Source organism: Trachypithecus francoisi, unplaced genomic scaffold (genome assembly GCF_009764315.1).
Source record: "Trachypithecus francoisi isolate TF-2019V2 unplaced genomic scaffold, Tfra_2.0 Lachesis_group14, whole genome shotgun sequence".
Taxonomy (NCBI): domain Eukaryota; kingdom Metazoa; phylum Chordata; class Mammalia; order Primates; family Cercopithecidae; genus Trachypithecus; species Trachypithecus francoisi.
In genome coordinates, this window is record NW_022681459.1 from 17167809 (window position 1) to 17179883 (window position 12075).

Consider the following 12075-nt stretch of genomic DNA (forward strand, 5'->3'; position numbering starts at 1 on the left):
ATATTCATTGCTTATCAGATATGGTTTATTTTCTCCTATTCCATTGGTTGCCTTTTCATTGTGTTTTTTGATTGTTGTGTAGAAGTATTTTGGTTTGACATAGTTCTAGCAGTTTTGTTTCAAAATTTCTCACATCTAATCCAGTTCCTTGAATAGTGTGTGCTCATCAAGTACTTTTTAACATATTGATGGCTTTGAAGAGTTTACTAATCAATGATGAAGACCTGATACCCTTTCAAAGATTTAAATGTCAGAGATAAGAAAATGTAATATGGGCATAAAATAATAAAGTTGATTGTAATGCTACAGAACACTTTCTCGCAACTGTAAAAATATGACTGTTGAGCAAATTCCTTGATAGATCACAAAACAAAGATCTCTACACCCTAGTTTTCAGTCCTTCATGTTCTGAACACTTAGCTTTTCCAGACATATCTCAGATTGCTCCCTGTTTGTATGCCTGAGTTCTAATTCACATGTCAATGGACACATCTAGAGATTTCCATATTTATAGCTCTTTGTGTGCTGTCTTTTCGAACCTTCTTTCACTTATTTTTACCCCTGGGAATCCCATTCTTCCTCAAGGTCAGTCTCAGTGTCCCCTCCTGATGCTTTACCTGCTCACACTCCTAATACGTGGATTAGGAGTATCTCTCCTCCCCTTCCCTTCTAAAGTACTCTGATCTCCTGAGGGCAGTTATCAGAATTTGCATTGTATTGCTGTGTTTCTTTGATTTATTTAGTTTACATGTTTTTTTTGCAGTGATGTCTCTGTCGTGTGGGAAGTCTTACAGTTCTCATTATACATAAGCAAGAAATATTTATTATGTAAGTTACTGACATAACAAAAATGAATAATTTCAATTTTGATCTAAATTATTTATGAATTCAAAAAGTTTATATTACTTAATATTCTTGGTGATAGGGTCCTTGTTCTAAAACCAAAGATGGCAACATCTGCTCTGCAGGATTGGTACAAAGATGAACTGAGGCCATTTATGCAAGGCACTGGCATACTCTTAAAATATCAAAAACATCCTTGTAGATGCAAAGAAATACAGAGGATAGAAAACAAAAAATATTATATTGATATGTTATAGAGATAGTAATATTAAGGGATGACTGAAATAAAGTCAATTTGAAAAAGTTTTAAACAACATTTATAATATTTGCTCAGAATTTTATGAGGGAGTAATTTGGCTTGGGGTCAGCTAGGATGGCTTCTCTCTGCTCCAAACGGTTTGACAGGGATCACTCATATGTCAGGGACCTCATGTGAGATTGCTGGAATGACTGACATGGTGTATTAGTCCATTCTCACACTGCTATAAGGACATATCCGAGACTGGGTAATTTATAAAGAAAAAGTTTAATGGACTCAGTTCCACATGGCCGGAGAGGCCTCACAATCATGGCAGAAGGTGAAGGAGGAGCAAAGGTACGTGATACATGGTGGCAGGCAAGAGAGCATGTTCAGGGGAACCACTCTTTGTAAAATCATAAGATTTCATGAGAACTCACTCATTATCACAAGAACAGCATGGAGGTAACTGCCCCCATGATTCAATTACCTCCCACTGGGTCCCTCTTATGACATGTGAGGATCATGGGAACTACAATTCAAGATGAGATTTGGGTGGGGACACAGCCAAATCATATCAGACGGATTAAAAGAATGGGTCTCTCTTAACCTGACCTCTTATCCTCCATCAGCATAGTCTGGATTAATAACGTGGCAGGAGCATTACAAGTTAGAAAGTTTCCTTTGCACTCTGTTGGGGCCAGCCTAGATCTGGAGCGATAGACTCCACCTCCTGATAGAAGAAACTGCAAATGATTAGTAAAGATGTGTAGTCTATCAAAATAGAGGAGATAGGGTGATGGAGGGTGGTTTGGAGAAGGCAGAGCTTAGGAAAGCAATGAAGCCACCAAAACTATGCTTCAGATTTCAGGTAAACATGTGCGAATGATGGGACATGAGACAACTTGAGCACTGCTGTATATATACACAAAGTAGTCATGAATCATTGTAAAGAAGGAATTGAAGAAGAAAAAGAGAGGTAAAAGATAATTGAAAGTATATCAAAAAGCCTGTGAGCTCTAATAAAGGAAGTGAAATGATGATAACCACGGTTGGGGATGAGAATCCATGCTTCTCTATATGAAATGTGGAAGAGAGGGATTCACAAGATGAGAATAGGGGGAAAAGGTCTGTCTCAGTTAGCCAGACAATTAGCCATTGGGTTAAAGTTGTGAGTGTAAATAGAAAAGGAGTAAGTGTTCAGTAATGTTTTAGAGCATAATGAGCAAGAATAGAGAAGATAAGAACCAAAGCAGGAAGCATCTAAAGAGATGTTAGGTGAACACATGATTTATCATCCAAAATTGGATTTTTGAGAGAAAAAGAGAGCACTATTAATTATTACTCCAGGAAAACAGGAGCTAAGCCAGTATCTACATACAGTCCTCTGTGTCTTAGAAGACTAAATGAATTGCGACAGTTACAAAGGTAAAGAAAAACTGATAAAATTTTAAGCTTAGAAAAACATAATGAATATTACTTTTGCTAAAGTTTAAGGCCAAAAGGGCACCCAAGTGAAATGCTCTGTGGATAGAGAAAGCAAGAGAACTATAAAGAGCTTAAAACCTGGATTGCTGGGAGATAATAATAGTAATTATATTTTACATTTACATAATGCCTTGTGATTAAAATACTTTCACAGGCACTGCCTCATTTTATCCTTACAGTAGCCCTTCCAGGTAGAGAGACTGGTTACTATCCTTATATGGGGAGAAAGAGTGCTACACAGAAGACAGCATGCTCTTTCAAGATGCCTCATTACGGCTGGTAGGTGTAGTGACCTTGCTGTGTATCCCCGGAAAAGTTATGTAACCTCTTTGAGCATCAGTATTTTTTTTTTAACCATAAAAGAAGAGTAATAATGAGAAATAATCTCTCTATATATGTGTGTAGTTTATTTATATGAAATTTAACTTATGTATATATATACACACAATATATACGTCTAGTTAACGAGCAAGTATTATATGTTGGAAATGTTTATCCCTTTCCACACTCTGTAGATGAGAAAGCTGAAGTTCAGGTTGGTTGAAAGAGCCACATAATGAACTCACATCTCCCAGTCCAGGGCTCTTTCTGCTAAGCCATTTGCCGATTACTGGCAGTTGAAATAACAGGAATGAGTGAGTTCTCAAGGGAAGCAAATATATATGTGATCTAGGGAAGGAATAAAAAAAAAAAATAAGTCTCCCAACATCCTAAAGAAAAGAATTCTCAATAATAGTTAAAGGAAAAAAATTAAGAAAGGTTTGAAAAACAGTAACAAGTTTATTGAAACAAATGTTGACAATCTTAATGAATCTGACTTTTTTAGAGATGTAAAAACGGAGGGCATTTCAGAGGTGCAGAATGCAATATAAATGGCAGCTCAAAGCTGGAAGGCAATAGGTTTGAGTTCAAGTTGAGGTTGATGGACTAGAGAAGAGGAGTGATTGTTGATGCAAAAGAAGGTGAGTGAAAAGCTGAAAGGCAGGTCTTTCCTGAGATAGGCTGATTTCCGTCTGGATAATGTCTGATGAATGCAGTGAGGCCTAGATTGAGGTGGGGAGGAGTTAGCCGGACAGGCTGAACTGCTCTTGGCCTCAGTTTCCTCCGTGCTCCTTTTCAGTCTCACAATTGTATGATTCTGACCAAGTTGTCAGTTCTAGGGAGGAGGGAATGGAAAGGGGGCTTTATACATGGCAGTGTTGTCTCCAGTGCTTCTGACAATATTCATTACCAGTTAAATACCAGTGCTCAAGAATTATTTTCCTCATGGTGAACCTGAATGTCCTTTTTACCTCCTCTGTATTCACTGAAATCCTCTCTTTCAGTCACTACAGTCTCTCCTCTCTCCCTTTTTTGTTTGTTTGCCCTGTTTTCTGGTTGTACCCTCTATTTATACTTTTAATTTTCCCTTATTACATGCCATCTATTTATTTTCTGAGAATCTGTTGGACAAATTTCTTTCCGGCAAACCCACACCCACAATTAACCTAGTTATTCAGTGTGTATAGGGGTATTTATTCCTTGAGAAAAGCATTCTTTGTCCCTCAAGCAGCCCTACCATGATTAAATGTCTGATACATCTTTATGGTAGTAGGAGTTTTAGCCATTTTGCTATAGTCATGTCCATTTCATAATTTACTTTTTACTTAATATTTTGCTAGTCACTTTTACTAGCCAATTCCAAGCTTTACTAATTGTAATGTGAATTCAGACCTAAAGATATTTTTTGTATCAGATTTTGTCATCAACACTTTCTTAATGGGCAGTATTTGTCCATTAGCTATTTTCTTGGAAATAATCCCGCTAAAAGAATACTAAAAACACAAAACTCCTTAGACCCAGTTAGGAACTGAACTTCCGATTTTCCCTAGATATGGTACTTCATATTATGGTTTGCTTATTACTTTCTTTCTTCATTGATTCATCAATCATTCATTTTCTCAGCAAATGGTTCTCATCTCCTGTGTGTAGTGTTTTGGCATGCAATTACTAAACATTTTTTAAACACTGAACTTAATTTTTGTTTCAAGCCTACATGTCAAATAAACTTGGTCTTACCCTCTGAGGGTGCAAAATTTTCCCAGGGTTGAATCTAAGTTCTGTGGGCCCGTGTCAAACCAAGTCATTGATTTGATATTTAAAATCTTCAGGTGTTCACCTTGGATTCTGCTGAGAAGCCCCCATTTCAGGATGATTTTCAGTTGTATCTGTCAAATAAAACCAGGAAAACCAAAATTATTCTAGATATTAAAATTAGTGGAATTTAATAGAGGGATTTGCTTACATAGGTTACAGTAGAGTTGTGAAACCGAGGAGAGGACCATGGAACCTCCCGCATACCAACAACAGCAGAAAGCTGCGACTTCCCAGATGATGAAGGAAAAGGCAGTATTGCAGACCCAGGAAATGGGGTTCACTTGGCAAAAGGCAGAACCTGGGCTTCAGCTGGGCCCTTCTGATAGAGCTGGAGGGTGGAGTGAGGGAAAGTTTATAGTCCTCTCTGCCTCTGTCCTCCAATCTCTCACCTAGCTGGTGGCAGCTGAACACAGGAGCTTGGGAAAACCAGCCTCAGTAGCGTATCTAGTATACTTGACTCTTGGAGCAAATATACGACTCCTCTTTAAGAGACGTTTTTTCCCAGCAATAAGCTTCAAGTTAACACATTTTTATTATCTATACTTTAATAATCATTTTTATAGACATTACTCTGAAGAAATTCCAGTGAGTTCATACAGGTTAGAATCACTCGAGCTAGCTAGCGTATCACCTATGCTTCCCATTTCGGTAGCACAGAACTTGCAAAGACATGGAAACAGAACAGAACTCTATCATTTTACTGGATGGTTTTATTTGTATTTTAAAAAATCAAAACAGTAAAACAGAATGGCTGGAGAAAAATTGTTTGAAAACCGTGCCTTGCTGAATTGGAATCTGGGAAAAAACCCTTTAACTTTGGCAACAGACCCATGAAGCCAAGTCCACGTGTGTCAGGGTGCATGGTAGTGTAGATGGCATCTTCTGCCTATTCACTTGTATCATAGATGACATCTCTTTATCCATCATCTATCTGCCTATCTAATCCTCTAGTATCTATCAATCACTATCATGATCTCTCATCTATCAATCCATCAACTGTCTCAATATTATCCATATATCATATATCTGTCAACTATTAATTACTTGTCTCTCTATGTACCTACTATCTATCTACCTATCTATCAGTCTATCTTACTTTGCTAGGGCTCCCATATCACAAACTATATGGCTGAAAGCAACAGAAATTTATAGTCTCACCATGCTAGAGGTTAGAATTCTGAGATCAAAGTGTCTGCAGGGTTAGTTTCTCCTGAAGGTTGTGAAGGAAGATGCTGTTCCAAGCCTTTTTCTCTGGCCTACAGATGACTATGTTCTCACTATGTGTCTCCACATCACTTTTCTCTGTACCTGTCTATGTCCAAATTCCCTCATGTTTCCATAATAACACCAGTCATATCTAATATCCTACCTTAATAATTTTATTTTAACCTAATTACCTCTATAAAGACCCTATCTCCAAATACAGTTGCAGTTTCATTTATGCAGGGGTGAGATCTTTAACATATAAATGGGGGAGGAAGGCACACTTAAGTCCGTAATACTACCTACCTCTCCGAAGAGTAATCACAATGATTGTTTGGGAACTTACCTCAAGAAATTACATTTTTCACTTGTTTTGATGGAGTGCTTTATCACTAACATTAATTAGAAAGGTCAGCATGTGAAGATAATAAAGAACAGACCCACTATTTAGTAGGTTTTATTATTGCTTTTCTATTATTTACAGAGAGAGCCGCCTCCTATTGCCTGTACCTAGGGAGGACCACTCTTACCTCAAGCTCTTGCCACACACTGCTCAGCCGTGAGCATCGAGCTCCACAGGATACAGATTAGACAGAGGAGTGAAGGAGCGGATCTGGAGGCACACAGGCATGGATGGGCCAGCCGCTTGTCCATGCGCATGACTGTTGTGTCTCACTTAGTCCCAGTCACTAGACATTTTTGGGTCTGGCATGCTCTGTGCCCCTCTCGGGTGGGTAGGAAATGTTCTCCTGCTCCCATGGTGTTCCAGTTGCGGGGACCTTGGCCAGATTATCTTTTAGGCTGTCAGACTAAGTGCATCACAGAGATGTCCCTCATCCTCCAGCACTGTGAGGTCACAGGGAATACTTTGTCGACATCCTCAGCTCCACCTGAGTCAGGACACAGTTCGTTTCTGCCCTTGGATTCTCGAACCCATCTGAGAGTTTACTATTCCCCTATGCCCCAGTTCCCAGGAACTGGATTAGGGAGTGGCCACCAGGCTCCTCCCGGGGACACACTGATATCTAGACCCTCTAAACTCTGCTCCTTACTATTATACCTTCATCCAAGGAAATCATTTTATACTCTTAATCTTAAAGATAACCATGTTATTCTTGGCCCACGATCTCCTAAGAATCTGCGCTTTTCATACTTAAAACTCAATAACTGCCTTTACGTTTCTGAATTTCATAGTTTCATCTCCTCTCTGGGGGAAGAGGGGATGCATAGTAGTTAAAACCTCAAATCACTGTACTCTATGTATACTGTTTTTTGATCATTCCTCAAATTATTATTAAATAACAACTTAGTCCTGTTGTTGAATTCTTGATTTCTGCATGTTAGCTATGTGACTTTGGCCCAGTCGGATAACCTTGTATGTCTCAGTTATTTTACTGGGCATGTTTTGATAACAATATTTATACTTTCTACAGCACACAGTGGTTACAAAGATCAAACAGTTTAACAAAATGCTTTTAAATATACCAAAATTTTTTACAAATGAAAAATATTATTGGTGTGCATTTAATTAAATGTGTAAACTACACTCTCTTAAAACATCTTCAACCATGTGTGATTAAATAATATTTTGTGACGTTAACTATTTCCCCTGCTTATATTTTCCCCCTTTGCCTGGTCCCCATTCCAGAAGGTGGTCAGCAAAGCATTTCATTGAGTATGTAGAAAAATGGAAGGCAAAAGCAGCCTATGCATTTTGCTTCTGAAAACCTCTATGAAACTGTACAAGGTTTTTGACAGTGGGGAAAAGAAGAAGGGTTACAGAGGTGACATTAAAAACATTTTATTGGGAAGTAGCCATTTTCTCTACCACTGCTTGTGGATAGCTGGTAACCAGGTCAGCAGGTCAGGTTCCTGGATATGACTCTGGAAAATGGTACCATAGATCATCTCAACACCAGCTATACTGGCATTTTTCAAAGTTCCCTAAGCGATTCTAACATACCACCAGGGGTGAAATCTACTGATTCAAGCAGCCCAGAACAAGAATCAAAAAAATTAATGGCCAAGTATGACAGAATCGACAGAGCTAAGAAGCCCACAAAGACTCTGTGGGCAGATAAAATAGACTTCTTCTCAGACACCTGCAGGGACTGATGGTCATGGACTGATCCCAGAAACCACCATGGAACACTGTTTAGCCCTGTATAAGATCCTAACAACTGTATAATATGTGAGGAAGTACTCAAGAAGTGGAACTTCAATTATATTTCAGAAAATAAAGATAAATTTCGTGCACGCTTGGGTTTGTAGTAGAAAATATGCACTCTTAATGCATCTTTAAATTCATGGAAAATTAGTAAAATTTATTTTGGTGTAATTGGAAAAATACTACAGCAGAATGGAGCAGGGACAAATAATCTTTCTAAAGCTACACATTGATTAATGGAAGGGCAAGCAACGAAAAACTTAGTTCCTGAAATGTTGCCACATATTCAATAGCTAATATTATCTTATAATTGCACCAAGTGTTATACCTTTTTACTCTTTGACCTACTGGCTAGCAGAATAACATACTTCCCCATTTAGGCTGAGGAATCCATTCTTGTAAAGCTAATTACTTCTAGGTGAGCAAAAAGGTAAGAAAAATGATTCTATGACAACTTTTAGGTATATATCTTGTTTGTCTAGATGGCTTACTTATTTGACTGTAAAAGAAAAATGACTCTTTTCCAACATACCCAATATTAGGCCTTTCTGAATCAAGTCTGATTAAAAAAAATCAATCTTAGGAAAAATTCATCTTAATCACTGTTTTTCTTATTTTTATTGCTAATCTTTGAAGATATTTATACATGTGTGATCTTATCATTTAATATTACCAGTGTTTTAAATACAGTTTTATATTACCAGGGGCTTCACCTACTGACATCTTGCTGGTGCTTTGTAGAATGGAGTGAAGGTTGGATATGAACATCCAGGCTTGAGTTATCACTGATTTAATGTTTCAGAGTTACTAGGTGATCTTGTGAGGACAGAAATTTATTCTAATTGACCCCACAGCTAAATATATCAACATCATTGTAATCTATTTTATTTCATTATAATAAGGACGAAGATGCAATAAATATTTGGTGAGCAAATTCAGGCTTCTCATTGCAATTATATACTCAAAATTAAATACATTTTTATTACAAAATAAGCACAATATTTGAAGAGTTAAAACTGAACATATAAAAATTGATTGATTCACAAGATGTAAAAGCTATTCAGAAGCAACCCATACAGGTGGTGTTGCCTCATAAACACTCCCCACTCACTCTTACCCCACATGACCCACCACACTTTTAACCCTGATATTGATATGTACACATGGGAAATGAAGTATTGAGAAAATCGTGCGTGTAATTCAAGCAAAACAAAAATACTTTCACCATACCTATTTGTTTAATAGAGAATACAGAAAAGGTATTTATCTTAGCCTGACTACTTGTCTGAATCATAACCTTGATTCTTCGAATTGCTTAGCGTGTTTGTACCTGTGCAATGACTAAAGAATAAAACAAAGAATAGAAACCATTCCTTTCAATGCCCCAGCTGCAATTCTCTAATTGGGACCATATAACCTCTAGATAAGAATTGAGTGTTAATAGCCTTCCACTGATGTGTCTTATCGAGATAGATGCTTCTGTTTGCTTGAAGTACAGATGATAGGCTATGAAAAATATTATTTTTCATTTATAAATTATTTTCCTTTAAACAGTAATTCTAGGCAAGTTTAACTGTATGAATTAGAGACCTTAAAATCTGTCTTCTTAATTGTCCTAAGATAAATCAGAGCTCCCTTTTCACTGAAGTGTCTAATTTTAATTGTGTGAGTTCCTAAAGGAACAAAGCCTTTCATTAGATGGACATTTTCATATTTTGACATTTTCAACTAAAAATTATTGTTTGATATCTACAATTTTCCATGATAATCTTTTCAAAAAGGTCATCATTTAGTTGTTAGGGTGTAGTACAAGAAACAATGTAGAGGAAAAATAATAGCTTACATTTTAGAATAGGTATATGTTTTATTGTTATAGAATATCGATTTCAAATTTTGATTCTTATCAGATAAAATATGATAGTCAAAAACTAGTAGTCCATCATTGTACACTTGATAATGATTATGGGTATACTTGCATTTAGAATATGAACATTGGAACAGCGATTGAGTCCAACAATAGTAAATGCATTTAATACACCTGAAGTCAGAATGTCCAAGTAAGTCATTTTCTTTCCTACCAGTAACAAATTGAAACTTTCATATCAATTAAAATCTAGATATAAAGCAAGTTCTCCTGCCTCACATACTTACAGTTTCTAGCAGGACTTTATAACAAACATTGACCATAGTCCACACTTGGAGCCAAAAGCAGGCATTAGACATAACTGGTGGAGGTATTACTAGGCATTGTCACGTTTCTTCGCTTATCTGTGTGTGGCACACAGTGGCCAGGCACTGGATATCTGTACCTTTGCTTCTTTCTGTTGCAGCAGCAAAATCCACAAAGCAGACCCCCTCCAATGAAGAGGACAGCAGTGCTTGCCCAGCCAAGGAAAAGTGCTACTCCCAGCTCTCGTTTCTGACCTATGTGGACAGCTGGGTTGTAGAAATCTCTGATGATTATATTGGCTGTCCAGCTCACTGGAATCAGAACGAAGATGCCCGTCAGGATGAAGAGGACTCCTGAAGTTCCCAGAAGGTATGCTTTGGCCCTCTCATTAGAGCCTGTGCACTGGACCTGCTTCATGCCACAGATGCCAATAAGTAGGGCGACCAAGGAGAGAGCAACAGCCACACACATAAGTGCCCGGGCTGTTTCCAGGACAGGCGGAAGAGCCAACAATGAACTATAGAACTTGCATTGCAACCGGACCCTGGCTTGTCGGATGCAGTTCATCCAGAGCCCTTCCCAGAGCCTCTCAAAGACAATAATGTTGCTGCCAACAAAAGCTGATACTCTCCACTGAGGCAGAAGCGTTGTGGCAACAGTCCCCACCATGCCAAGGAACCCAAGAACCAGCCCAGCAATTTGCAAGGGATAAAATGCCATTGTCTTTTACTGTGAAGACTAGTCCAATTCGGAGTGGTAGAAGATGCTCAAGATGTAGAACGTGGAAGGCTCTTGAGTCTGGAGAAGTCTTTGATGATGTTCTCCTTGGCTGCTGCCCATATCATTTTAGTCCAAATCAGTGGCTGTGACTGAACTTGGCCTAACTAGAAGTACCTGTTGTAAATGCATGTTGCCTTTTTTCATACACATTCATTTCTCTATGGATTATTTACTAGTCATATATGATTGTCTCCCAGCCAATAAGAAGGTAGCTAGGGGTGTGTCAAGAAATACTGCACTCAGCTTTAGGATTTCTCACATTATTATTGTCTTAGCAATGCTGTAATTAAGTGTCAAAGTTTCCATTGTGAATTGCTAATTACAGAGCTGAAACTTCCTGTGTAAAAAAATCACTCTGATATAAAAGTATAAATATATGTGTTAAGGCACAGCTGAAGACAATGCCAAAACCTTGTCAGTTTATTGGAGAGTAATTAAAAAACATTTTGGACTTTAAACTATTACTTTATTCTAGTGTAAGCCACTTTTCCTTAAGATGGTAATTAATTCTGGCTTTAATAAAAATACCTCGATATGGAGAAATGTTTAGGTATTAGTTTCAAGACACATGAAAACTATTGATATTTAGGAGGAGCCCTAAGCAAGAAATTCACATTTCATAGTTTATTCTTAAGATCCAGAAAAGAAAAAAACAGAGAAGTATTCCTTATAATTAATTTGAATGAACTGTTAATTATTACTTTAACTGTTAAGTAACACCTCTCTCTCTGTTAAGTAATGTTTAGTATGGAAACTTTCATTCAGTGTTTCTTCAATGGCAGCTTGAAATATATCACATCTATTAAGGCCAAACACGTACCTTTCATTTTTATGGAACAATATAAAAGTGGCCCTTGAAATTGGCTATGCAGTCACTTGAAATTTAGACGCTAGAGAACATTTTAGTGCTGGAAGTTATCTTCAAGGCCATCAAACTTAACACCCTTATTTGCCAGATGAACAGAAGGTGTGCAAAGTGTTTGGCTGAGACAAGCCATGTGGCAACTGATCCGGGAGCAAGCCCAGGTCTGTAACTCACTATGCTTACTT

General features: G+C 37.6%; 1 protein-coding gene across 3 annotated transcripts in view; it reads right to left on the bottom strand.

Annotated features, from left to right (window-relative positions):
* Positions 1-11165, bottom strand: part of CLDN17 (claudin 17) — a 67218-nt gene extending 56053 nt beyond the window's left edge. The window contains exons 1-3 of one of the 3 annotated variants that reach the window (XR_004442129.1): positions 10227-11165; positions 4628-4776; positions 3351-3725 (exon numbers count right to left, since the gene is read on the bottom strand). Coding sequence is in view for 1 of the 3 variants with exons in the window: in XM_033232265.1 (XP_033088156.1) it covers positions 10291-10965 (675 nt within the window). In the remaining 2 variants the exon portion in view is untranslated. Of the gene's footprint in view, positions 1-3350; positions 3726-4627; positions 4777-9031 lie in introns of those variants that run through there. The other 2 variants (XR_004442130.1, XM_033232265.1) reach the window with 2 other exon arrangements.
* Positions 11166-12075: the final 910 nt, after the last annotated feature.